The sequence below is a fragment of the Pleurotus ostreatus genome (assembly GCF_014466165.1).
Source record: "Pleurotus ostreatus strain PC9 chromosome Unknown scaffold_8, whole genome shotgun sequence".
Lineage (NCBI taxonomy): Eukaryota > Fungi > Basidiomycota > Agaricomycetes > Agaricales > Pleurotaceae > Pleurotus > Pleurotus ostreatus.
In genome coordinates this window covers 1,158,269-1,179,918 of record NW_023503163.1, presented here as the reverse complement: position 1 = coordinate 1,179,918, position 21,650 = coordinate 1,158,269, and the positions used below count along the sequence as shown (strand labels likewise).

Sequence of the window (21,650 nt, the reverse complement as noted above, 5' to 3'; positions counted from 1 at the left end):
TACCTTAACCTACCAAGTCTGAGCACAGACGAATCAAAAGCTTTCGCCAGACACGAAGTTGACTTTGGGTCATCACGAGCTAGTGTAGCCACCAGCAACGTGATAGGATTGCTTGCACGGCGCGTATACATGAACCAGAATCATGTCTATGTCAAGGCAGAGCTCGCGCACTTGGCAGTGCCGATTGTAGGCGATGTAGAACCACCGCAAACATACATCGTGGCTCATCCCACTGCTCCAGAGTGATGTCAAAGACCAACGGACGCGCGTCTAGCAACGGACTGAAGACCTCATTTAGCACCCCCTCCTGCTCCGAAATATCATTAAAGTGCGCTGTGAAAGAAGTAAGTTGGTGAGTGAATTTGACATGCTCCGATGTACCGTCCTTGTGGAGGGGCTGCAGCGCGTGGTACAATTCTTGGTAGTCCGTACGATTAGCGTATCGGGGTCCACCTATCATCGTGCAGCTGCCTTCGACATTGATGTTCGGTTAACCGAGAGGCATGACGACTCCCGCGGGCTCTGGAAGATGGTGATTGTCAGGCAGGAGGGCCGGATGGACTGGCCAAGGCGGGGGAGGTCGGAATCCTGCAAAACTGGAGGGAGGCAAATCAGAAGACGAAATGAAGGATAATAAGCTGGGATGATATATACTGGCTAGGGAAACCGCTGACAAGCCGTCAGGGAGACACGACACGTCAGGAAATGGGAATTTATCGTACGCGCAAGTCAGAAAATCGAGATTTGGCATTTCAATGCGGTTCAGTTGCGCTGTCGAAACGTCTCCTCGCACTAGCCTTAGTTTGCGGAGCGCTCCCAGGACAACTGGTGGGGGCTCGGGATCTATCAGCTTTGGGATAGTTTCGGGGCTGCGAATATAGCACGTGTCGAGCGATAGTTCCTTGAGCACAGCGAAAGGATGTTGATCAAGCCCAATACATCATCCGAGACGATTCAGCATGCTAGACCAAATTTCTGAAGGGGAGCTTCGGCTATTGAACCCATGATCCCCGATGCGAACGATACTGGGAGCGTTGGGCCTACTACCAACAGATTTGTAAGGGACAGTGAACGCGGGTTCACGAATCGATGGAGATTATCCGGAATCCATGTTGGTGTATCCGGAGTATCGTTGGCCCAGTTGATAGCGAGATCGATTATATATTTGAAGAGGTGCGGGGCGGTAAAATGTAGGAAAGAAAGCCCTGGGAGAATCTCAGTTTCATCGCGTGCCATGCGCAGCTCTATACTAAAGGTGTGGAAGATGCGAGGCCGAGAGATATCGTTCGACGCCCAGCATACAAGGGAACGTGCCTTCAAGGCAGGCAAGATCGATCGCCGGTATTCCCGTTTGTCGTCCTTGCAATCGTCGAGAGACGCGACGATGTGGGCGACTAGCTCCAAGGAAGCTGCTTCGAACGAGTCTGGCGCTGAGATGACTCTACTAGATCAATACGATACTATCGAGCGTTGACCGAGCGGTGATGTTATATTCAACATATGTTGTGCCCATCGAGGAGAATATCAGAACTTACTTACCTGTCGATGTGACACCGTCTCAACCGCGAGGGGTAGCAGGATAGGAACGCGTCCGAAATTTGAAGTGACTGACACTGGCAGCATCCACAACCAGCGCTCATGGAAACGTCGGAAGGCTCACTTACCGCTTAGAAAGGGCTCGCAATTTCTGTAATTGGATTATGCCCCTTCCTAATGTGACTTAACCGTATCCAATACGACCGCATAGCATTCTATGCTTTACAGGAGTTTTCAAGCTAAGAAAAGTTGAATTGGAGCTCCTAGGGTATTTAGTTGGTGCTGATCATGCTTGTGGGCGCACTACATTGCGATTGAAACACCTGTTGTAGTCTTAATCATGGGAGGCACACTAATGAAGCAGTATTACAGGAATAAACATGCCGGAAACAAAGCACTGCCAAACGATTCAACGAGAGGCTGACGAGGATCGTGACCGCGATCGCGATGCAGCGCGCTTGCTAGGAACTCTCCGTCTACGGTCGCGAGAGCGAGAGCGAGAGCGAGAAGAGTCCGAGGATGAATCAGAGTCTGAGCTAGAGTCAGAAGAGGAGCTGGAGTCTGAGTCTGAGCCCGAGCTACTGCTTGAGCTTGAACTCCTGGAGTTGCTGGACCTGATTGTGCATTGATCAGTCCTCCCTCTCCTGCAAAACAGTCATATATAAACGCACCGTCTCGCTTTCTTTTTCGAAGGCCCAGCTTCTTTCTCTCTCTCCTTCTCCTTTGCCTCCAGGATCTTGTTTGCAGTCCCACTCCTGTTGAAATAGGAAGATGAGACCGACCGGATTCAACTGACACATATAGCTCACTTCGTCTTGAACTCTTCTGGGACTTCTGCTACTGTCTTCGCAGATGCATTGAGTTTTGCGAGCAAAGCAGGTTTCTCCAGTAACTTGGTGCGTGACGGACGAGAAACATACGGCCTAGTGGACTTGCATTGGTAGATGAAATGTCCTATGGATGTCAACGCGCTATGAGCCAGCAGTGCAGCCAGAATATGGGACTCTGCTTGCCAGTTTGGAGACACTTCTGACATATTGTCGAGGACGTCGCCCTGGGTTGATTGGCCGAGTTTCGGTGCGGTGCGTACTTGGACATTGTTGACTTGCAGTTGACGGCAACTTGCTGTAAAGTGACGGGCGAACTGAACTACGGTAAACAGATCCAAACACTACTTAGGGGTACAGCCTTCCAGTGGCTTTCATCAATGATTAATGACTCGCTGCCAGTCAGTTGCAGGCTGAAGTTAGATTAGGTTTGGCATTCAAGTATACTATATTCACAGATGTCTCACGAATCGATTCAATCGCTACCACCATGGGAGGGAAAGCGTTCAAAAATCTCCAGCCTTCGGCCTTCCCTCGCATGCCCCCTCCCGTATACCGCGATCTGAAGGCCCGTATTCAGACAACGCTATCCAAGCTCTACGAACTCGTTCAAGTCCCCATCGAAGCGCCAGAGAAGAAAGACTATGGTGATCTAGACCTCATTGTCGCGCATCCCAAGCAGAAGCCAGAGCTCGCAGCAGACAACTCCGATACCGTGTCTCCAGATATCGTGCACGCAGCTATAGGCGCGAGGCACTCAATATTCATGGGCGGGTATCGTACATCTAATTATGCTGTACCAATCGCCCCTGGGCAATGGGCCACCTTAGGGTGCGGAAGCAAGGAGGAGGAATGCCGCCTGCAACTGAAGATGGATCTCTTAGCTATCAAAGACGAAGAAGACGGAGAAGAGATCGAGAAAGACGGAGAACTATATTACCAAGTCGATGTACACGTCTGCCCCGACGAAGCTGAGTGGAAGAGGAACGTATTCTTCAACTCTCATGGTGATATGGGCATGATCCTGGGCGTCATCATCCGTAATCATGGCTTGCATCTTGGGGTGCACGGCCTGAAGGTTTGTAGGAAGTGCAAATCAACTCATTCTCTGTCCCGCTAAAGCATTCACAGATGCCCGACCCACCAAATAGCCCGCTTCACTTGTCTGATGACTTCAGTGATATACTGCGCTTCATGGGGATTTCCGCGACATTGCCATTGACCAGCTTCGGCACGCGACAGGAAGTCTTCCGTTGGATAGCAGGGAGCAGGCTATTCGATCCTACTCGTTTTCGATCCACCGGTACTGGGTTTTCCAAAGTCAAGCAAGAGCGAGCCATGTATCACGACTTTGTCCGGTGGGCCGAAGAACTGTCCAAAGTTGATGTAGGAGGAACCAGGACAAAGTTCCGGCCTCGCGGTAATCATCAAGAGGTCCGCAGCGAGGCTCTAGATTTCTTCAGCAAACGGGAGGCCTTTGAAACCAGAGCCGCAGAACAGGCCACACGCACTCGACTGAAGAGCGTATGGTCTGGTCACCAAGTTCGGGATTGGGCTAACATGGGGGAACATTGGAAGGGCGTTAAGTTGATTATGGACGCCGTCCGCGCCGAGTTGGGAGGCGATGCTGGGATACTACAGACGATGGATAAGGAGGGCGAAAAGTTCTTACGGTCAAAGGTGATTGAGACACGAGACCGGCTCGGTTTGATTCCGTCCAGCGAGGTCATTGTTGATGCATCTTCGAAATAACTCGTGGCGAACCAGGGAGCGCAAAAGATGTTATGATTATTGCAATACCTAGACTGGTAAAAATGTCAAATGAGCAGTTCCTGCGATAGTCGACTAGCAAGAGGGTGATATTTTATGGGAAATATACAACGCTGGTATATCACTTGCACATATCAAGGCCAACTTTGGAGTTCATGATCAGCGCAACAATAAGCCTGCGTGTGCAAGAATCAGTACGGGACTACGCTCGGAAGACGCGACTAAGACTGGAACTCACCCGTACAACCCCAGAACCTCAGCAAAAATGAGGATGAGGATCATAGAGACGTAGACCCTCGATTCATTGACATATGCGCGAACGCACTGGGTATGGAGCCTTTGTAAGTATGCGATATATGCAATATGCAATACACCAAATGCAAACGCACCGAGTCGCCCACGTAGCCAATAGCATATCCTGCCGAAAGCCCCGTCATTCCACAAGCCAGGCCAGCGGCAAGATGGACGAATCCAGCAAAGAGCGAGTAATTGCCAGGGTTTACTGCAAAGGCAAATACGAGCAAGTGAGCTCTTCGTATCAATGACGAGCAGAGCTTAGGTGACTGACTTGTTCCTGATATGAGCACTGACACGACGAGGCCGTATACGGCAATGATACCAGACATGACTACAGGGATGAGGGCCTGCCGGAGTTTTGTCAAGCATTCATTTAGATTGTCGATGGTGTTGAATGTGTACCTTCATGATTAACTCGGGTCTGAATGTCCCCAGACCAGCGATGCCGATTCCTGACTTGGAAGTTCCGTACGCAGCACCCACAGCTACGTGATTTCTAGAGTGAGTTGACCAGAAGACGAAGTATAGAGTACAATGCGTACTGCTCAATATCATCTTGATTCCACGTATTTAGACCTGCGCTCGACATGAAGGCATCATAGTAGACTCACCGCTGACGCAACGCCCGCAAAACCAAAGAAAGGTGCAAACGGTGGGCACAACGACATCTTGGCGGATAGAAGGAGTTGAAATGAGCGAAGAATCGATTGAAACAGAGATTCAGAGATTCAGACGGCGTGTGTAGCGGAGGTCACCGTCGTCGTTGAGGAGGTCTGCTCCGTTATGATCAGAGTACGGTTTGGGCGCTTATTTACCTCGGGATCCTGCACGACCATGGACTGTAGTGCCGTGGTACCTATCTACGCAACGGAGTTCTCTACGAACTGTAGGCTTTCGTATCTCAATTATTTTCAACGCCGCGAGAGGGACTTTGAAGTTTTTTGAATTACCAAAATGCATGTATGTAGGTATTACGAAGCGGACGCGTAGACTGCACTCGCCACATGTTCCTGCGCGCGTCGCTGAAGCAATGTGTACGGTCAGGGCGAAGTTGACTACTTCTTCTTGACACTCTTGATACGAATCTGCTCATTGCCGACAAAAATACCCTTGGAAAGAAAGTAATTCAGCACCCGGAAGCAAAGAAACAGGGGGGAGCACATACCTTTCCTTTGTACGGCTCAGGCTTCCTGTAACCGCGAACCTTGGCGGAGAAGAGGCCGAGTTGATGCTTGTCCGTACACGAGAGTACAATTTTCGTAGGCGTCGGGACTTCTGCTTTGATGTGCGCGGGTACAGGCACATAGACGAGATGCGAGTATCCGAGCTTCATGTTCAGTCGCTGGCCATTCCCTCCATCTGCCTTCCCTCTGGGATCGTCCTCTAATATCACCCTATAACCCACACCAACGAGATACAGCGGGACGGTGAATCCCTCCGTCATCCCAACGATCGCGTTGTATATGAGAGTACGCGTCGTCCCCCACATAGCCCTCTGCTCCTTAACCTCCGGGTCTTCCACCACTATTGTCATGGTGTCATTCTGCGGGAAGTCGATTTTCATATAAGGCCGTAAGGGGACAGACGTGGTCCCCAGTGGGCCTTTAACGGTTATGCATGAAGTGGAAGGAGAGAGAGAGACGGTTTCGGGAAATTTTATTGGTTCTCTTCCAATGTGAGAGACGTGGGCTTGTACCCTCGTCGAGGTGCTGAAGGAGCGTAGGGAATGGGCCAACCGCGAGCGAGGTAGCATGGACGGAATTCTGAGTGTGACTTGGGCGCTAATAACCGCGTTCCGAATCGACTCTGCTCTTTCCGACGACTAATTTTACCGAATTTATTATCTTTGGGCCCACCAGTCCACCGGGAATCCAAGAAGTATCTAACGTCTAGACACTACTAATTCACGGCACCCAGGTTATGCAAAACTATTAATATATCAATTCTATTGATACCAGTGCTCCCATTGAACTCGAATCCAATATGTAGCACACAAATTACGATAAAGATGCACCGACGAAAGTTGGGGCGACACAAACGCCATCTTTCGTCCGTATCCTATGTATAGTCTTGGTAGTAGGATTCACCCAAGCCGCCTCCCTTGTATCCAGAGTCGTGAAGCCTATTTACAGACACGCTTCTGTTAGATACGCCAACCATGGTGAGAGAGATTCACATACCAGGTTGTATAGTTTCAAAGATCTTCTTCTTTGGATTGAGTTGCGAAAGGGGGGAAGCATCTGGCGGATGATAGAGCTTGTTAGCAATAAATTAGTGTGTGGTAGATATGCAGTTTACTTTCGAATTCTGCTCCTTCAAAGTAAACTCGGTCACCGACTTTGGCGTTGGCTGGTGGCTGCACAATTTCAATACCCCCCTCTTTTCCCTCCTTTGAGGTCGCCTACATAGATATTGTGAGCGGGAGCGTGGTTATGGTGGAAGAGGGATATGGACGCACACATAGCACCATAGCAAAGCTCTTGACACCACGCATGTTAGCAGGCTTGAGGTTGCACTAATATCAAGAGTGAGCTCCGGGTCCACATCATGACTAGAGTTCACGTACCACTGCAACTAGGTACCTGTCGCGCATCTCTTCGATTGGAATATAGTTCACCAGACCAGAGACGACAGTCCGTGGGCCAGTGTCCTCGCCGAGGTCGATTTGCTATTGCGTCGTTACTCAGGGTGTCGCATGCATGAGTTAGCGATGTGACCCACCTCAACATACAAGCTATCAGCATCCGGGTGCTTTTTTACTTTGGAGGGTGGCGATGAGTATGGAACCATGCATGTCAGAATTGATTATGAGCAGATACGCACTGTCCACTATATGTCCAACGCGCAAATCGATCATAGACGGGACAGGTTCGCCAGCATCAGCAGGCTCTGCGGCAGCTCCCTTCTTTGCCGATTCAGAACCAGCATCTTTCTTTTTCTCCTTCTTCTCTTTCTTCTGCTGTTTCCCTTGCTCGGATGGGGCAGATGAAGACGCTTCTGCTGCTGCAGCCTCCTTAGCCTGAGCCGGTTTGTCTTCGGCAGCAACGGGATCCGCTTTCTTCTTCTTCTTGGAAGGCTCGACTGTGCGTTCGGGCTTGGGTGCAGAGTCAAAGTCGAATGATACTAGTGCGAAATCGGGGGAAAGTTTTTCAGCAGCTTGTCGGACAACTGCCTGTGACTGAATATGGTCGAAATAGCGTGTCAAGGCAGGTGTCGAGTAGTATTTCGCGGGTTCTTGCTTGGACTAGGTCGGCAACAATGAGAAAACTGTGCACCATAGAACGACCGGTGATATATACTCACGATGTTAGGGTGCAATGCACCGTAAAGCGCGACGTCCGCTGCGGTCAAGTAATTGCTGACTGCGTACGTCCGCTGCAGCAACTGCGAGTTCAACTCCTGCGGAACCGTCAACAGGTAACCCGGATCGCGTCAAGAACACTGTACGTACCGACAAGGAGGCGTCGGCTGCGAGTTCCTCGCGTCCGACCTTCTCAACCCAGCTGACGACCTCTATCTGATCCTTCTCCGATGAGCCTGCGAGTTCACTCCCATCTTGGGTCGCGCTGAGCAGAAGCTCTTTTACTGGTGACTTTACGGTGTCGATGGCAGCTTTGAGCGACATGAAGTTGATAGTGGAGAGTGTCCTTCCAAAATTTCTATATCGATGGACGGGATTCTGGAAAGGGTGTATCGCGCGAAGACAACTTCGAGATGCAATAATGGTGCACATGAGCAGAGATCCTGACTAGTTCGCTATCTTATCTACGATCAAAAACACTGTTCAACTCATCTTATCTTATCAAGAGATACTCAAAAGACTCGTTCATTTCGACATTTTCTCCTTCCGGGTACAACGCGGGTCAAAATGATTACTGGCTGTTCCGTGATTGATATCCGCCTTCGTCAACTTCCCAATTGCTCGCACCAATCAATCCACCACTTATCGACGTGGCCGCATAATCAGGCGATCCGGATCAGTGCCCAGGGGAACCTTGGTGTCAGTGGCCTGTACTGATCCCGAATCCATCAATACTTGAGGGCATCTCCACCGTTCCTGCGCGTTCTTAGACTAAGTTCCGTGCTTCCAGACTGAAATATATCGTGAAAGGACAAAGACATCGATGTGTTATGGTAATGTGTGATACCTATTTCGACTACAGAATTTCTATGAGTGGTACTGTGATCATTACTGGCTTCCAGATTCCCTTTCCATATCCATCGAAAATCAGTGATTGGGAACTCAAAACGGGCTCAACGAGGCCAACGCAGATACGACTGTCCACCTGATATTTGAGGGTGTCCGATCGACGATCGTTTCTTACAGGCCTCATTATGTCTCTCCCGATTATCGACATCGGCCCCTTCCTCAAGTCTTCGGATCCATCAGTCCGTGAGGCGACTGCAGCTGAAATACACAGCGCCTGCTTGAACTACGGCTTCTTCTATTTGAACATATCTGCCTACGCCGACCCGTCCGAGCCAGAGGAACTTACAACATTGGCCCGAAGCTTCTTCTCCTTAGCTCAGGAAGAGAAAGATAAGATTTCACTGGGCAGCAATGACAAAGCTAGAGGTTAATTCTTGCGATATATGAGGCATGCTGACCGTGTCTCATGCGTTCATTAGGCTACGCGCGTTTGAAGGAGAATGTAACCAACGGTAAAGCAGACAACCATGAAGGAATCGATTTCTATCGTCCGGTTGAGAATCCTGATAAATCTAAACCACTCTGGGGGGAGAATTTATGGCCGACGATCCCTGCGTTCAAAGAGAAATACGAGCAATGGATAGGGAAGATGAAGGCACTTGGCCTGATTGTGATGGAAGCGTGAGTGCCACGGCTGGTCCATCATAGCCAGATTAAATTACGGCGTACAGGATGGCCCTTGGATTGGGCATGACTCCGGATGAATGGCAGCAACTACGGGGTCAGGTCGATGACAGTTTCTGGGTTATGCGGATCATAGGTCTGCCGCTATGTGGTCGTTCTCTTTCTTTCAGAGGAACTTACGCTTGTGCCAGGATATCCTCCACTTCCTACCGACCACGATGGCTTTTCATGCGGTGCCCATCGGTAACGCCAGTTTGATGCACGTATGCATGCGTATAGCTGACAGTGCCGCCAGAGACTACGGTTGCCTCACGTAACTGCCTTCAATCACCTGCACTGATTTCGTATTATTGAATGGAACCTGGAAGGTTCTTGTATGCAGACCCCACACCGAACGCGCTCCAGGTCTTCCTCCCCAAGCGGGCTGCAGAAATCATCAATGGCACCAGTTCTATCACAAACGGTTTGCCCTCCGAAGAAGGAGGTGAAGAGGGTGTCTGGATAACGGCCGATCCGATACCCGGGTGTGTGGTATGCAACATTGGGGAAAGTGAGTATCGTCGTTCCATTGCCAATGCATGTGGCCAATGATGTATGGTACACGAAAGTGTGGGAGATTTGGACCAACGGATTGTACCGCTCGACGTTGCACCGAGTGATACACAGGAGCTCCAACTACCGGTATGTGTCCTCAGTACTCGACGTAATCACCGCTGACAATGATCACGGTTTGTAGGGTTTCGTGAGTCTGTAGTCCTCTCATAAAGTACCATTTAATCTTGCTTCTAGGATCCCTTTCTTCTTCGAGCCCAACTTCGACGCCAATATCAGCCCTTTAGCAGCAGCCGCTCGTATCAAATCAGCCCAGCCATCTACGGTTCCCAACGGCGAGACCAAGGAATACAAACCCGTTGTATATGGCAAGTTCTTGTTGGGTAAAGTCACGAACAACTTTGCAGGAGGAAGCAAATATGATTAGTTACAATGATAGTAATAGTAGTCGATTCACTGTGGGGGACGATCCTGTGAGTATATAGTCCTGCCAGGAATTTGCCCACCACGAACAAATGGTCCCTTGGTATCTTGAAGAAACCCGCTAGCAGGTCCTGCCAACGGCGGCGGTTGCCCTGGCCCGAGCAAGTTGTTGCCGTTCCGTTGGGGATCGTACGGAGGCGACTGCTGTTTGATCTTGATACCGTCTTCACCTGCTGGTGCTGGGGTGGTCGTGTGAGAGTGGCCGTTGAGGCCAACTGAGTTATTGCGCGATGATGATGGTAACGGGGACGGCGCTTTGGAACTCAACCTTTCGTCTCCTGCAGGTCTCCTAGAGCGCAGCGACGATGCAGCGGGAACGGGATCTATACTACCGGTACGAGAAGCGCTCCTTTGAGATACGTCGTCAATTTGCAAGGATGATGACCGCTCTTCGTATCGGCTTGAAGAACCGTTGTGAGACCTGCCATTTGTGGTGGTTCTTTCTTTGGAGCTGGCTTTTGGTACGAAGGAGATACTCTGGTCGTCTGAATGAACAGCTGAGGGGGTGGCTGAGGCAGCAACGATAGATGGCGCCGCTGAGGGTCCGACTGAGGGTGCGCCCACCATGGCTGGGTCCGCTTCAATAGCTTCCAACTCCTTGGCTTCTCGCAGCTGGAGGGCCTCCACAATTGATATAGGGCAAGGTATCGTGTCTATGACCACAGTCAACCACTTGACCGAATGAGACACGAAAGGATACCGCGTACCGCGTAGGAACATGAACTCTTGATATTGCTGTGTCGCCATTGCTAAAGCCCGATACTCAGCTCCGTGGCGCAGGTAAGGACGGAACAACCCAACATACACATATCACGGTAGAGGATTAGGTTCCTTCTGCCCGCATCAGCTTGCTGCCTGCCTGCTCGGGCAAGCTTTTTGATGAACTCCTCCTGTCCAAGTCGCTTCAGCACGCATTCTCGCGCTTAGAACGAGGGCATCAAACGCACCGCAGCTAGTGAGACCAAGAACAAAGCCTCTTTGGAAAGAGCTAGGCTTCCTGTCACTCCTGTCATGCAGACATCAAGTGAGTAGGATCAAGGTAGTGGGGTAGGCTACGCGAACCGACCGTCGTTCTGTATGATGTTCTCTAGCCTTTGCTGGGGGAGAATCGTGTCGCCGACAGGTCTGTTTGATTTTACGGCACTCTTTTTCGGTGTGGTGCCATCGTCCTCTGTGTCGGAGTAGAGCTGGTCGACGCCCTCTTCGGCTTCTGAGTCGTCGAAATCAAAGCCATCTGAGGAAGGCAACAGCAGTACTGGAGATGCCATGAAGTTTGGGACGCGCAGTTTAACGCTGAGGAAGGTATGTATTTCCCCCGGTTGACGCATTCCGCCATCAGGGGAGAGCTCCCAGGACTCGGGCCATGACCACAACTCAGTGTAAAGATATCAAGGACGCAGCACACCGGGGTGGTCACCTTCGACCATCAAAATCATAGCATCGAGAGACGAGACGAGCAGAAATTGCCAATTCAGAATCAGTCAGAAAGTACTTCTAAAACAGGAGGACGGGATAGCAAGCTGCTATACGCAAAGTATGGTCGAATCAAAGTATGCAGCTATCTAATTGCTTGTAGAGTCTTATTGTGTGCAAATCTAGTATGCAAACAATGCATCGGAAAACTGACGTCCAGAAGAGCGCTTCTGGAGGTTGGGGACAGCTAGGCCCAGAGAAGTGGAAAGTATCCTACTGCAACCCCTCGTGTGGCTGGCTCAACACTGGAAATTTAGCTTCGTCAAAGCGACTGTGAAGTCCAGTTTGTAGTCACACAATATGTTACGCAACCGAACACTTTCTCAGACAAATCGACATGTCATCTAGAGCGCAAGAGCAACAAGAGCAGTCATGACCATCGATACACCGATGATTGAAGATGAGAACGAGGTAAGTGCGCCATTGTTCGCCCCAGAGCCAGCAGTCGACGCGCTCTGACTGATGCCCAAAGATGTATTTCCATCTGAATCATCCCAAGTAAGCGTGGAGAAATCCAAAGACGGATCGGAGCAACATATTTCTTAACGGAGGATGCGCACTTTTTTAGACACACAATGCTGCGGAAGGTAGGATAGTATCGCTGAACGATAGATACCAGTCTATCCGTTACGGCCATGTCATTGGAATCGAGCCCGAAACTGAGAAATTCGGCATGGCAGCCTGCTATAATGCTGCGGGTGGCAGCTTCAAGCGTTGAGTTGGAATATGACGCCTGCGGACATAAGTCGGCCAACCAATTATCGACTGGCTGGACGATGGAAGCGTTCCCTCCGTTCAGCGCAAGGGGTATAAGGGCTGAAGGACTCAGACAATTGGCCGTGTTCTGGTCGGTGGCGATACCACCAAGCGCGGTTTGTCAACTGTCTGACAGCAACCTAAGAGATAGACAATAGTGCATTATTAGTCGAAACACGGTAATGAACTGACTGAGCGGTAACCAACCTCGTGGTGAATGCGAACGAGAGGAGTGCCGGAGACTTCAACATCGTGAAAATCTCGTAAAACAAAGTCGCAGAGCATCAGCTGGGATGGTCGATGACCCGCAAGCTATACGGTCGTTTTTACGGGCCTCATTTGTCACGGTCGTCCCTGAAAGTGAGTCGCGATCAGTCCGTTGCTTCTACTCATCATGTGGGTATGCAACCGACTTGAAAATGTATCCGCTCTAACTAAACTTTGTGACAATCGGAGAGCTTACAGCGAAATCTCGAGATGTCGATATTTTGAAACATCTTGGCCTTCCTTGCAAACATTTGCGCATCAACAGGAGGGTCCCACCACTCCCGGGACGAAATGACCATCGCACCTACCTCGTTTCTTCCGTTGGTAGTTTCTCATCCCAAGCCCGTTTCTATCTGATCTGTCCAACAAGCTCTTACTCTTCCTCTCTAGTCTTGATGAGCATCACAGCAATGGAAAGCGGTGGCGCTCCTTCAAGCTTCAAGCTTCATCATCCAGTCCGCTAAGGTCTTGACTGGCTCATGGCTCGTGTTGTATATAAAGCGTGGTAGGAGGGTTCCAAGAGCCGTCGCTTCGATCCTCCCCTCTCTCGGAGGTAAGCGCCACCACCTTCCCCAACATGGTACGCCAACTTACCGACCGTTTGTACAGAGTGTGTCTACACGATGAGCCTGCCTTCACCATCACCACTCCAACCGTTCTGCGAGGTTTCAGCCCTTGATGCAGGCTTCCTCGACCTCCCAGACGCAATGTTCATTACTACGGAAAAGCCAGACGAGATTACGAAGGTCCCTTCTCTTGCCTTCCTAATCACCCATGCTTCGTCTAAGAGGCAAGTCCTCTTCGACCTTGGTATTCGCAAAGACTTGAATACCGGATACCCGCCAGTCACCTCCAATTGGATCAGCGACTATAACATAGATGTCCCCCAAGACATCATAGATTCTCTCGCAAAGGGAAATCTCTCCCCCCGTGATATAGAAGCAGTCTTATTCTCCCATATTCACTGGGACCATACCGGTGACCCTTCAGCTTTCACGAAAGCGACGTTTCTCTTGGGAGACGAGACTGAGACCCTGCTTCGCACGGGCTACCCTATCGACCAAGAATCCATGTATGCCCATGATCTACTACCACCACATCGTACGCAGCTCCTCAAGACGGACACGTGGACCCCAGTCGGTCCGTTCCCTCGAGCGTTTGACTACTGGGGAGACGGTAGCTTGTACATCGTTGATGCCCCGGGGCATCTTCCCGGACATCTTAATGTTCTAGCACGCACTTCAGTAGACGGCGCGTGGATATATCTTGCGGCGGACAGTGCTCACTTCGTGGAGCTTTTTACTGGGGAAGCGAAAGTAAGCGTTGGCCACCCAGCGTTTGGACCACACGGGTGTGCGCACTCAGACAGGGAATTGGCGGAACTGCACATTTCTCGAATTAGAGAGCTTTGGGGCCTCCCAAACGTACTAGTGCTCTTCAGTCACGATGCACAATGGTACAGGGAGAACCGCAATGGTGCGGCGTTCTGGCCAGGACACATTCCCCCTCTATGAGGAGTATATACAGTGCATAGAACGTGACAATCTTTAAATTAATAGTGTCGATGATTGTAGATATGCCTTCCACCAGGGTCGCCTTCGTACGACTTGTTTTCCATCAGATGATATATCCGCAATAGTTCTAGAATGATGATACAGCTTAACACTGCAGGATTATATATGATACGTATCATGTTTGTTCGCGTACCAGTAACGCTAGAGCAACGTTGGGACGTAGCGTGTATGTTGGGCTATGGATTTTTGCGTTGACCAGTGTCGGTTGTATAAACCGGTCGAGCTCATGCAGCAAGTCAGAATTCGGGGGTCCGGGGTCCGGGTCACGGAAAGGGGTCCACACGTGGTCAGTACGTTTATAGAGGCTGCCTTGGTCCAATCGTACGAAAGGGAGACACCGATTGGTGTGCTTCGATGTTAGAAGAGGTTCGATGCAGACGCTTTGACTGACCTTGGTCCAGCCAAAGCTGTTGACCCCAGGCCTTGGAGCTAGCAGGCCTAGATCAAGGTAACAAGTTCGTATCCACGTTGAGGCTCTCTTAAGGTGCAGAGTCGGCCCCTTGGCTTTGAAAGACATGGTGCATGAGCGTCCGTTGGCGTCCGTCAGTCCACTCGAATGTAACATAGAATAAACCTGTATCCACCAGCTGGGAAAAAGCCACATCCAACTTCGTGATCTCGAGTTCTCCATCTACCCCGGTGCCCTCATCGTCTGTCGTGTATATGATGTTCACGGTGATGCGCTCCAGTCTTCGCCGCTCGTGGATTTGCTGAAGGGCCCCAGACATGGCTATGTAATCCTCAAGCTCGGGGGAATGGTGCGTCCCTAACGAGCGAGGATAGGTGTTGATTTTGACGGTGAGATGCCGCAAAAGATCAGGAAATGGGATGTGATGGTCGATACAGCCCTCTACCCATTCCATAACCTCGAGGTATGAGGCGATCGAATATCCCTGGTTAGTTACGTCAATGGTAAGTCGAGAGGGACGGATAGAAGTCCCCAAGCCGGGCATCCAAGTCTCGGGCTCCACTGGACTCACAAATGAGCGGGCAATGGCCGTGAAAAATATTACCGTATCAAACGTACCATGCAGAATGAGTTCGGACAATCCAGCCGGAATCCACGACGGTATATCCCAAGGTCCTGCGTGCGTACGGGTAATTTCCAAACGTTCGAGGTTCGGACACTCGATGAGATTGGTTGGGGGAACCGGAGCGTTTCCGATCCATTCGAACAGCTGCAACCTTCGAAGCGATTCCAAATGTATTTGAACCGGGGGTACTCTCGTCGTTCCCGTATCTACTATCGTGCCATGGTCATAGGATGTCTTTTGTATGAACAGATCTTCAAGGGTCGATGAACAGCAGGAAAGGCTATACAGCAAGTCAGAGGCATCCTTCAGAAAGCTCCAGCTTTCCAGGTAAAGTGCTTTGAGTGGAACGCTAGCAATCAGAGATAGGATAGCCAGCGCAAAAGGCGCAGGGACGATTGGTGGAGGCGCAGAACGACAGTTACCAAGGCGTAAGATTTGCAAGCTCTTGAGTCGGAGGAGGCAGTCTGGCATCCATCCAGGGGTAGTGAGGATGCACTCGTCCCACTGGATGGTCAGGTCGACGATATACTTGCTGAGGTGGGAGGCGGTGAAATGGAGGAAGCCGAACCGAGTGTGGAAGTTATCGGTCCGTACCACTACTCTGCGGAAGACCTTCGGACGACATATGTCGTTCCATACGCGACAAACGAGGGAACAATCATAGAGGGTAGGAAAGTCCCCGATATCGTCGAGGAGGCCAATCATCTGGTGGATCAATTCGTTGGGCAGCTGTTTCATATGAGTCTTGAGATCTTGAGAGGCTTGGGTGAAAGTGGGATAGAAGGAAACCAGAGAAAAAAACTGGAAGCGACGGCAGGTTTTATCATTAGATCCTCAGCCCCATGCCTCGTCATGATGGGCCCAGATCCGGAGGGCGTGTGCGATTCTCAAAAAATGCTTCATATTTCTTGCCGAGTCTGAGCAAAGTTAGGGACATGCGGTGCCCTCGCCGTGACTCCGGTTATGAACAACGGATGTCTAGATGAAGATCTAGATGAAGAAGCTAGCACAGGGTCAGCGCTGTCGTTACAGTACCGGTATTTTTACTTCCAAGTAAGTATTTGGTTGTAGGTGGAGCTCAATGGGGGCGCTGAGTCGGCGCCGATGATTGATCCGGATCCCACGAAGGGGCTTACACAGGCTCCTAAAACCATCCGCTCGTATCGTAAGTTTTTTTCGAGCACGTGACGGGCGCTAAGGCGCCGTAAACAAGTACAACGTCAAGCGTACTCGAAAACTTTCGATAGAGCGGCTGGCAAAATATGCGACCGAGAACGCCGACTTTGTTCCCAGCCCGCTTGTTGCAACCCAGTGGTCACTTGTGACAGTTATCCAACGGCAGACGTCGGCAGACTCGATTAGTACCAATTGGGATAAGTCACGCAACACTAAGCCATCCCCTAATTGTTATCTCCTGCGCTGCACATCCACCCACCGTATCACCACAAATGTCCAACGTAGATATTCTGTTCAATCAGTGATGTAGATATATGATACAGATATAAATCTATTGATGGAATTTTGATAACCACACTTGAACTGATGGTTTTAACCACCCCGCAACTGAACAATGTGCTGAATACCCTTCGTGATGACTTCAATACAAGCCCTGGTGAAGTCTTTCTACTGTTCCTTTGCAATACTGCAAACGGCGAGGATCAGCGTGGCATTTCTGCCGGCATAATTGAGTACGCACCCAAGATCTTGACAGCCATGGAGAGCCATCAGAGCTTATCAAGAGTGTTCTTTGATAAGGCGAAGGAGTCGGTTGTTCGCCGGTGTACGAAGGAAGTGGCTGAGCTGTCATTGAAAGTACATAACGGCCATTTCAATGTGAAGACTATGACGGAGGAACAAATTCGTGCGTACAAAGTTGGAGAGGCAGTCGAGAAGATCCATAATGCTGGTGAATTATTCTCACTGCTGATTGCAATAGCCCGAATACCCACCTGAGACAACTGAGCCATGTTCTGTTTACCTAGCAAATTTAATGGCGTAACAACGATCATTGTAGGCCTCAATCCATCCACCTGCGCCATGACTAAAGGCATCCAGAAGGATAGAGTCTTTCCTGATCCTGTCGGCGCGAAAGTTTTCGAGTACGCTTGACGTTGTACTTGTTTACGGCGCCTTAGCGCCCGTCACGTGCTCGAAAAAAACTTACGATACGAGCGGATGGTTTTAGGAGCCTGGGGCTTACATAGCTCAGGAATCCGCAGTGGGCCGATGCTCAATGAAGAAGCGACTCCAAATTCCGATGAAAATTGAGTGGCGGTAGAACACAATGAATTTCATTGCCTTACGCATTGCTCAGTTGCTGATGGTAGTGGTACATATACAGGATAATAACAAGCGACTAATCAATGGGGATCCTAACGCTAGCTTTATCTTCGGCCTTCTGCACACGAACGGTCAGAATGCCATCGTCAAGTTTAGCGGCAACATTTTGTGTATCAACTGGACGCGGGAGCCAGACAGTGCGAGTGAACGTCGAGCTTCCAGTGAAAATTCGTTCAGTGGAAATTTGATTGCCCGATGGCTGAGTCGGCTGGCTAACAACAGCGTTTGTTTCATGAGGAGCTGCTAGGTAGGCGGCAGTAAGTAATCAGGCACAACTGGAAGTATTACTAATGAGAAGTGAACTCACCATCGGTATTTTCTGGAGCAGTTGCGTCGGTTTCAGGAGCAGTGGACCTGCGTGTAAATTTGCCCTCGATTGTCAAGCTCCTACCTCCATCACCGATCCTAACTTCAACATTCTCCTTCTTCACGCCAGGCAAGTCGGCTTCGACAACGTAGCCATTGCCCTCTTCCGTCACATCAATCGCAGGTCTGGATAAACCGAAACCTGCTGACTGGAAGAAGGGGTCATCGAATAATGCGCGAGACGGTGAGCCGTAGTATGCGGGGGACCGCGTTAGTGGTTCCTCGAACATACGGAAGAATGGGCGGAATTCGCGAAAGAAGTGGCGTGCAAGCGACATGATTGTCAGTTCGTTAGTGTACTGTGAGTGTACTGTGGATAGAGACGGAGAACTCACTCCATTTATATAGGCTGATTTCTGTGTTTCTAGTATCGGCTAGAACATGAATGAAAGCTCTGGAAATGGTCATTGACTCGTTGGTGCTCCTGAGATGATTGTTAGGAGGCCGGTAATTTCTAGAAGCCTCGAGAACAAACACCAGTCAACACCAGCCCCGAGGCGAACTGTGTTGAACCGAGCATTGAACGTTGAACAGTTGATCCTTGTAGGAGCAATGAGCGATCCGTGGCGAAACCATCAACATGCACAGAACAGATGCGAGATCTCCGGAATGAGGTGGAAGCTGAGAGTGATGTTGATTTGTTACTTTGTTGCTAACTATGCATCTTGTCTTGGTTCAACTTGGGTTCGACTCGATCTAGGGTTGACGGTAAAAATACTGGTCTGTTACGAGTCGCCCGGAGAGATTGAAATGTCGTGTGAGTTCAAAGAGGCAGAAAAATCCCGCGCAGGGGGTTACAAACTTCTTGTACATATCCGAATCGGAGGATCAACTCCCCGGCCATTCCACTACCCATTGAGCAGCGACAGCGTGCTCTTGATTGTCGTCATCTTCAAATTTGAGTTTATAAGTGGGCATGTACTTTGATGATGGTGCGTTCTATGAAACCGTGGTTAGCGAAGCAAACAACAGATTAGAGCCCACTGACTCTGCCTGATGGCTGCATGTTTTGGGGTGTTGCGACGACCTCTGCCCGATAGAAGCAGCTGGTGTCGGGATATAATGCCATCACAGTCGAGCCTGCCGGAAAGGCTTGATAGGCCCCAATGTGTGACGCACTACCAGATTGTGCATTCGGATCTGGAAGTGGAATAATTGCTCTCAAGGTTGTGTTATACCGGCTATATCTACATGAGTATGGGCGTAGGAAGACAGGGCGAGATTGACCTACACTCCGGGTTGCCCGTCTTCCTGAGGTTCTGCATCCTGCACTTCGTAGCTGAGATTGGATCAGCATTATTCCTCGACGTACGCTTGATGCTACTTACCGATTTTTGTCGGCATTGATGCATTTAGTCACGACGGCTAAAATCCAGGTGTTTTCGTCTGCATCGGCGGCCACACCTCCGGTTTTTCCGGCTGAAGGATGGAAGGCAACTTTTCGGCCTTCTTGCAGGGGAAGTTGTGCAGCCAAGGCTTCTCTGCGAGCTTTCGGATCCCGAGAAAAGGGTATAGGTTGATTTGGCCCCACCGAGTTACGCGGGGGAAGAGTAATGGAGGGGCCACGGCCGTTACTAAGCGAAGTAGCTTGAGACCCCAGAGCTGCGGGAGATGTGCCTCGTGGGCGCTTCCGTTTTTCTAAGGGTAAATGACTCAGAGGACAGCCGAAGATACACATTAACGTTTATTGATACCTGGAGGCAGAGTCTCAGGTGCTTGACGTAGAGCGATAAGCACGCTCAGTCTCTCAATGGCTTCCTCAATCGCCCTGGGATCAAGGTTTGTCAGCGCATGAACAGATGGCGCCTCGTCATATCCTACTTAGCCTCGCGTGTCGCGGTGTCTTGAATATCGTGAAGGCCAGCTTCAAGTTTCTTGTAGTTGGACTTCACGCTGTCGAGTCCCTCCGCGGGTATATGGTCATCAGTGGGCCAAGTCGTTATCAGTCGGTTGACACGGTCGATGGTCTCTGCTGTAGATGGGTTGCCATAAAGCGTCGTAAGAGCTGTGAGGCCTGAGACGGCATGCGACCAACAGTCTATCTCTGTTAAGGATGGCCTATTAGTGGAGCTATAGATGAAGCCACTGTGAGAAGACTGACCTTCCGAGGAAGCGGGGCGACTGGATATCATTCGCCTCCTGTCCATGATGTATAATAGTTCGTATGCAGAAATAGGGACTGCGCCTCAGCTTTCAACTGGGGTCAGTGAGCCACAAGGTGCGCCAACATGAAGCTGTTATGAACAAGTTGAACGTAGAACGTAAGTATGATTCAAACTCAGCGCTATCATGGGTTCGGCGCTTGAGCTTCTTTGTTCACCACAAGGTCACCTTCTAAAGACTTTACTGACCTTGTATCGCATTTTGATATCTTTATATCACTACAATGATGCTATGTACAGCGAATCGGGCCAGGGCCTAATACAATTTGCGGTAACTACAAATATTCATACACGAAGCATTGAACGACAACAGTAGCGACCGCGCCTATGGGTGAGTCGGCTGATTCGGAGCAGCCAACTTTCGTAGTGATACATCATAAACAACTATGTATGGATCAACCCTCGCGGTAGAAACCAGCACTGGATCCACGTACCTTCTTCGATTTTCTTGATATCGTATTTGAGGCTATCATATCTTCTACGAAGGGTATCGTTCTTCAGGTTCAGCTGGGTAAGAGATAAGTGGCGGAGGTTTCAGCAACGATGCGGGGGAATTAGGCCAAAGCACCCACCTGGGCGAAACCCGCGAAGATTTCTTTCACAAATAGTGAGATTTTGATAGGCTCTTGAAAGTTGCCTAGCGTTACGGCGTTGACCGCAAGGCGGGACTAATCGAGTATCAATTCCGAGAAGACGAGGATCTTGAAGATCTGAGAGTTCACCAGTTCATTGACCAGGCTGATCAAACCATGCAGATAATCCTCGGCTGGCAGCACAAAGCGGCCAGCCCATTCTTCTTGAACTAGGGCAGAATTCGTGGTCAGCGCGAGTTGAAGGAATCATAACGTTGTCTTCTACGCACTGCCGAGATTAGATGAGACTGTTGATAAGGGCATCAACGTTCCATCCGTGAGATATTGCAGCAGTGTGGCAGCAAAGACCGCCGTTCGAAGTGAATTAGACCACATGTCCTTCCATCTCCAGAACTGGTCCTGTGGTATTATTTCCGCAAAGCCAGCGGTGATCACTGCACAAGATGAGAGGACGGGGCGAACTGTGTCAAGGAGCTTAGGGACTACAGCGACGCAGATAAGATGATTTATTCCCTCGGTATGAAGGAAAAATGGTCAGGTACTTTCGTCGGATGGGGTTGAATGTATTTTGTTAAACAATCCGACCATAGTTCGCGTCTTCTTGTCGAATACGGTTACTTGATCGCGGATTTTCTAGTGCAGAGGGAAGGGTTGGGATGACGGCGTATGGTGTAGCCAGTGTCCTTGTAAGTACCTCCCTTAAATCGCTGTCAAAGTCAAGCGAAGCGTTGATAGTTTCAAGATCGTTCGCGTCCATTGAAGTCAAGCTGTTGTCGTCAAGTGCAA

General features: G+C 50.1%; 13 protein-coding genes across 13 annotated transcripts; 4 read left to right on the top strand and 9 right to left on the bottom strand.

Moving 5' to 3' along the window:
• Positions 1-954: 954 nt before the first annotated feature.
• PC9H_010733 (uncharacterized protein) lies at positions 955-2,572 on the bottom strand (the record flags this gene model as incomplete). The annotated part of the gene is made up of 3 exons (XM_036780226.1): positions 955-1,441; positions 2,208-2,291; positions 2,346-2,572. The coding sequence occupies 3 exons, from the start codon at positions 2,570-2,572 to the stop codon at positions 955-957; spliced, it is 798 nt and encodes a 265-aa protein (XP_036627609.1).
• A 281-nt stretch (positions 2,573-2,853) lies between these two features.
• PC9H_010732 (uncharacterized protein) lies at positions 2,854-4,115 on the top strand (the record flags this gene model as incomplete). The annotated part of the gene is made up of 2 exons (XM_036780225.1): positions 2,854-3,441; positions 3,495-4,115. The coding sequence occupies 2 exons, from the start codon at positions 2,854-2,856 to the stop codon at positions 4,113-4,115; spliced, it is 1,209 nt and encodes a 402-aa protein (XP_036627608.1).
• A 139-nt stretch (positions 4,116-4,254) lies between these two features.
• Positions 4,255-5,098, bottom strand: VMA11 (v-type proton ATPase 16 kDa proteolipid subunit 2; the record flags this gene model as incomplete). The annotated part of the gene is made up of 7 exons (XM_036780224.1): positions 4,255-4,309; positions 4,372-4,457; positions 4,523-4,635; positions 4,702-4,777; positions 4,833-4,915; positions 4,973-4,985; positions 5,042-5,098. 7 exons carry the CDS (start codon positions 5,096-5,098, stop codon positions 4,255-4,257), a joined length of 483 nt encoding a protein of 160 aa, XP_036627607.1.
• Positions 5,099-5,485: 387 nt separating this feature from the next.
• Positions 5,486-6,183, bottom strand: PC9H_010730 (uncharacterized protein; the record flags this gene model as incomplete). Its single annotated transcript, XM_036780223.1, has 2 exons — positions 5,486-5,539; positions 5,596-6,183. The coding sequence occupies 2 exons, from the start codon at positions 6,181-6,183 to the stop codon at positions 5,486-5,488; spliced, it is 642 nt and encodes a 213-aa protein (XP_036627606.1).
• Positions 6,184-6,427: 244 nt separating this feature from the next.
• Positions 6,428-8,055, bottom strand: ARC1 (G4 quadruplex nucleic acid binding protein; the record flags this gene model as incomplete). Its single annotated transcript, XM_036780222.1, has 9 exons — positions 6,428-6,552; positions 6,611-6,670; positions 6,729-6,831; positions 6,889-6,945; positions 6,997-7,098; positions 7,152-7,189; positions 7,254-7,674; positions 7,734-7,829; positions 7,882-8,055. 9 exons carry the CDS (start codon positions 8,053-8,055, stop codon positions 6,428-6,430), a joined length of 1,176 nt encoding a protein of 391 aa, XP_036627605.1.
• A 710-nt stretch (positions 8,056-8,765) lies between these two features.
• PC9H_010728 (uncharacterized protein) lies at positions 8,766-10,243 on the top strand (the record flags this gene model as incomplete). Its single annotated transcript, XM_036780221.1, has 8 exons — positions 8,766-9,006; positions 9,060-9,261; positions 9,312-9,400; positions 9,456-9,507; positions 9,560-9,577; positions 9,633-9,814; positions 9,873-9,945; positions 10,054-10,243. 8 exons carry the CDS (start codon positions 8,766-8,768, stop codon positions 10,241-10,243), a joined length of 1,047 nt encoding a protein of 348 aa, XP_036627604.1.
• A 26-nt stretch (positions 10,244-10,269) lies between these two features.
• PC9H_010727 (uncharacterized protein) lies at positions 10,270-11,567 on the bottom strand (the record flags this gene model as incomplete). The annotated part of the gene is made up of 5 exons (XM_036780220.1): positions 10,270-10,952; positions 11,007-11,048; positions 11,105-11,189; positions 11,247-11,305; positions 11,366-11,567. The coding sequence occupies 5 exons, from the start codon at positions 11,565-11,567 to the stop codon at positions 10,270-10,272; spliced, it is 1,071 nt and encodes a 356-aa protein (XP_036627603.1).
• A 1,851-nt stretch (positions 11,568-13,418) lies between these two features.
• On the top strand, positions 13,419-14,309 carry PC9H_010726 (uncharacterized protein; the record flags this gene model as incomplete). The annotated part of the gene is made up of 1 exon (XM_036780219.1): positions 13,419-14,309. The coding sequence occupies one exon, from the start codon at positions 13,419-13,421 to the stop codon at positions 14,307-14,309; it is 891 nt and encodes a 296-aa protein (XP_036627602.1).
• Positions 14,310-14,848: 539 nt separating this feature from the next.
• Positions 14,849-16,141, bottom strand: PC9H_010725 (uncharacterized protein; the record flags this gene model as incomplete). Its single annotated transcript, XM_036780218.1, has 2 exons — positions 14,849-15,339; positions 15,397-16,141. 2 exons carry the CDS (start codon positions 16,139-16,141, stop codon positions 14,849-14,851), a joined length of 1,236 nt encoding a protein of 411 aa, XP_036627601.1.
• Positions 16,142-16,945: 804 nt separating this feature from the next.
• On the top strand, positions 16,946-17,512 carry PC9H_010724 (uncharacterized protein; the record flags this gene model as incomplete). The annotated part of the gene is made up of 2 exons (XM_036780217.1): positions 16,946-17,309; positions 17,418-17,512. The coding sequence occupies 2 exons, from the start codon at positions 16,946-16,948 to the stop codon at positions 17,510-17,512; spliced, it is 459 nt and encodes a 152-aa protein (XP_036627600.1).
• Positions 17,513-17,759: 247 nt separating this feature from the next.
• PC9H_010723 (uncharacterized protein) lies at positions 17,760-18,387 on the bottom strand (the record flags this gene model as incomplete). The annotated part of the gene is made up of 2 exons (XM_036780216.1): positions 17,760-17,986; positions 18,051-18,387. 2 exons carry the CDS (start codon positions 18,385-18,387, stop codon positions 17,760-17,762), a joined length of 564 nt encoding a protein of 187 aa, XP_036627599.1.
• Positions 18,388-18,937: 550 nt separating this feature from the next.
• PC9H_010722 (uncharacterized protein) lies at positions 18,938-20,256 on the bottom strand (the record flags this gene model as incomplete). The annotated part of the gene is made up of 7 exons (XM_036780215.1): positions 18,938-19,048; positions 19,098-19,290; positions 19,341-19,388; positions 19,438-19,747; positions 19,804-19,877; positions 19,931-20,153; positions 20,211-20,256. The coding sequence occupies 7 exons, from the start codon at positions 20,254-20,256 to the stop codon at positions 18,938-18,940; spliced, it is 1,005 nt and encodes a 334-aa protein (XP_036627598.1).
• Positions 20,257-20,596: 340 nt separating this feature from the next.
• PC9H_010721 (uncharacterized protein) lies at positions 20,597-21,621 on the bottom strand (the record flags this gene model as incomplete). The annotated part of the gene is made up of 7 exons (XM_036780214.1): positions 20,597-20,655; positions 20,706-20,778; positions 20,844-20,939; positions 20,994-21,073; positions 21,134-21,346; positions 21,407-21,497; positions 21,559-21,621. 7 exons carry the CDS (start codon positions 21,619-21,621, stop codon positions 20,597-20,599), a joined length of 675 nt encoding a protein of 224 aa, XP_036627597.1.
• Positions 21,622-21,650: the final 29 nt, after the last annotated feature.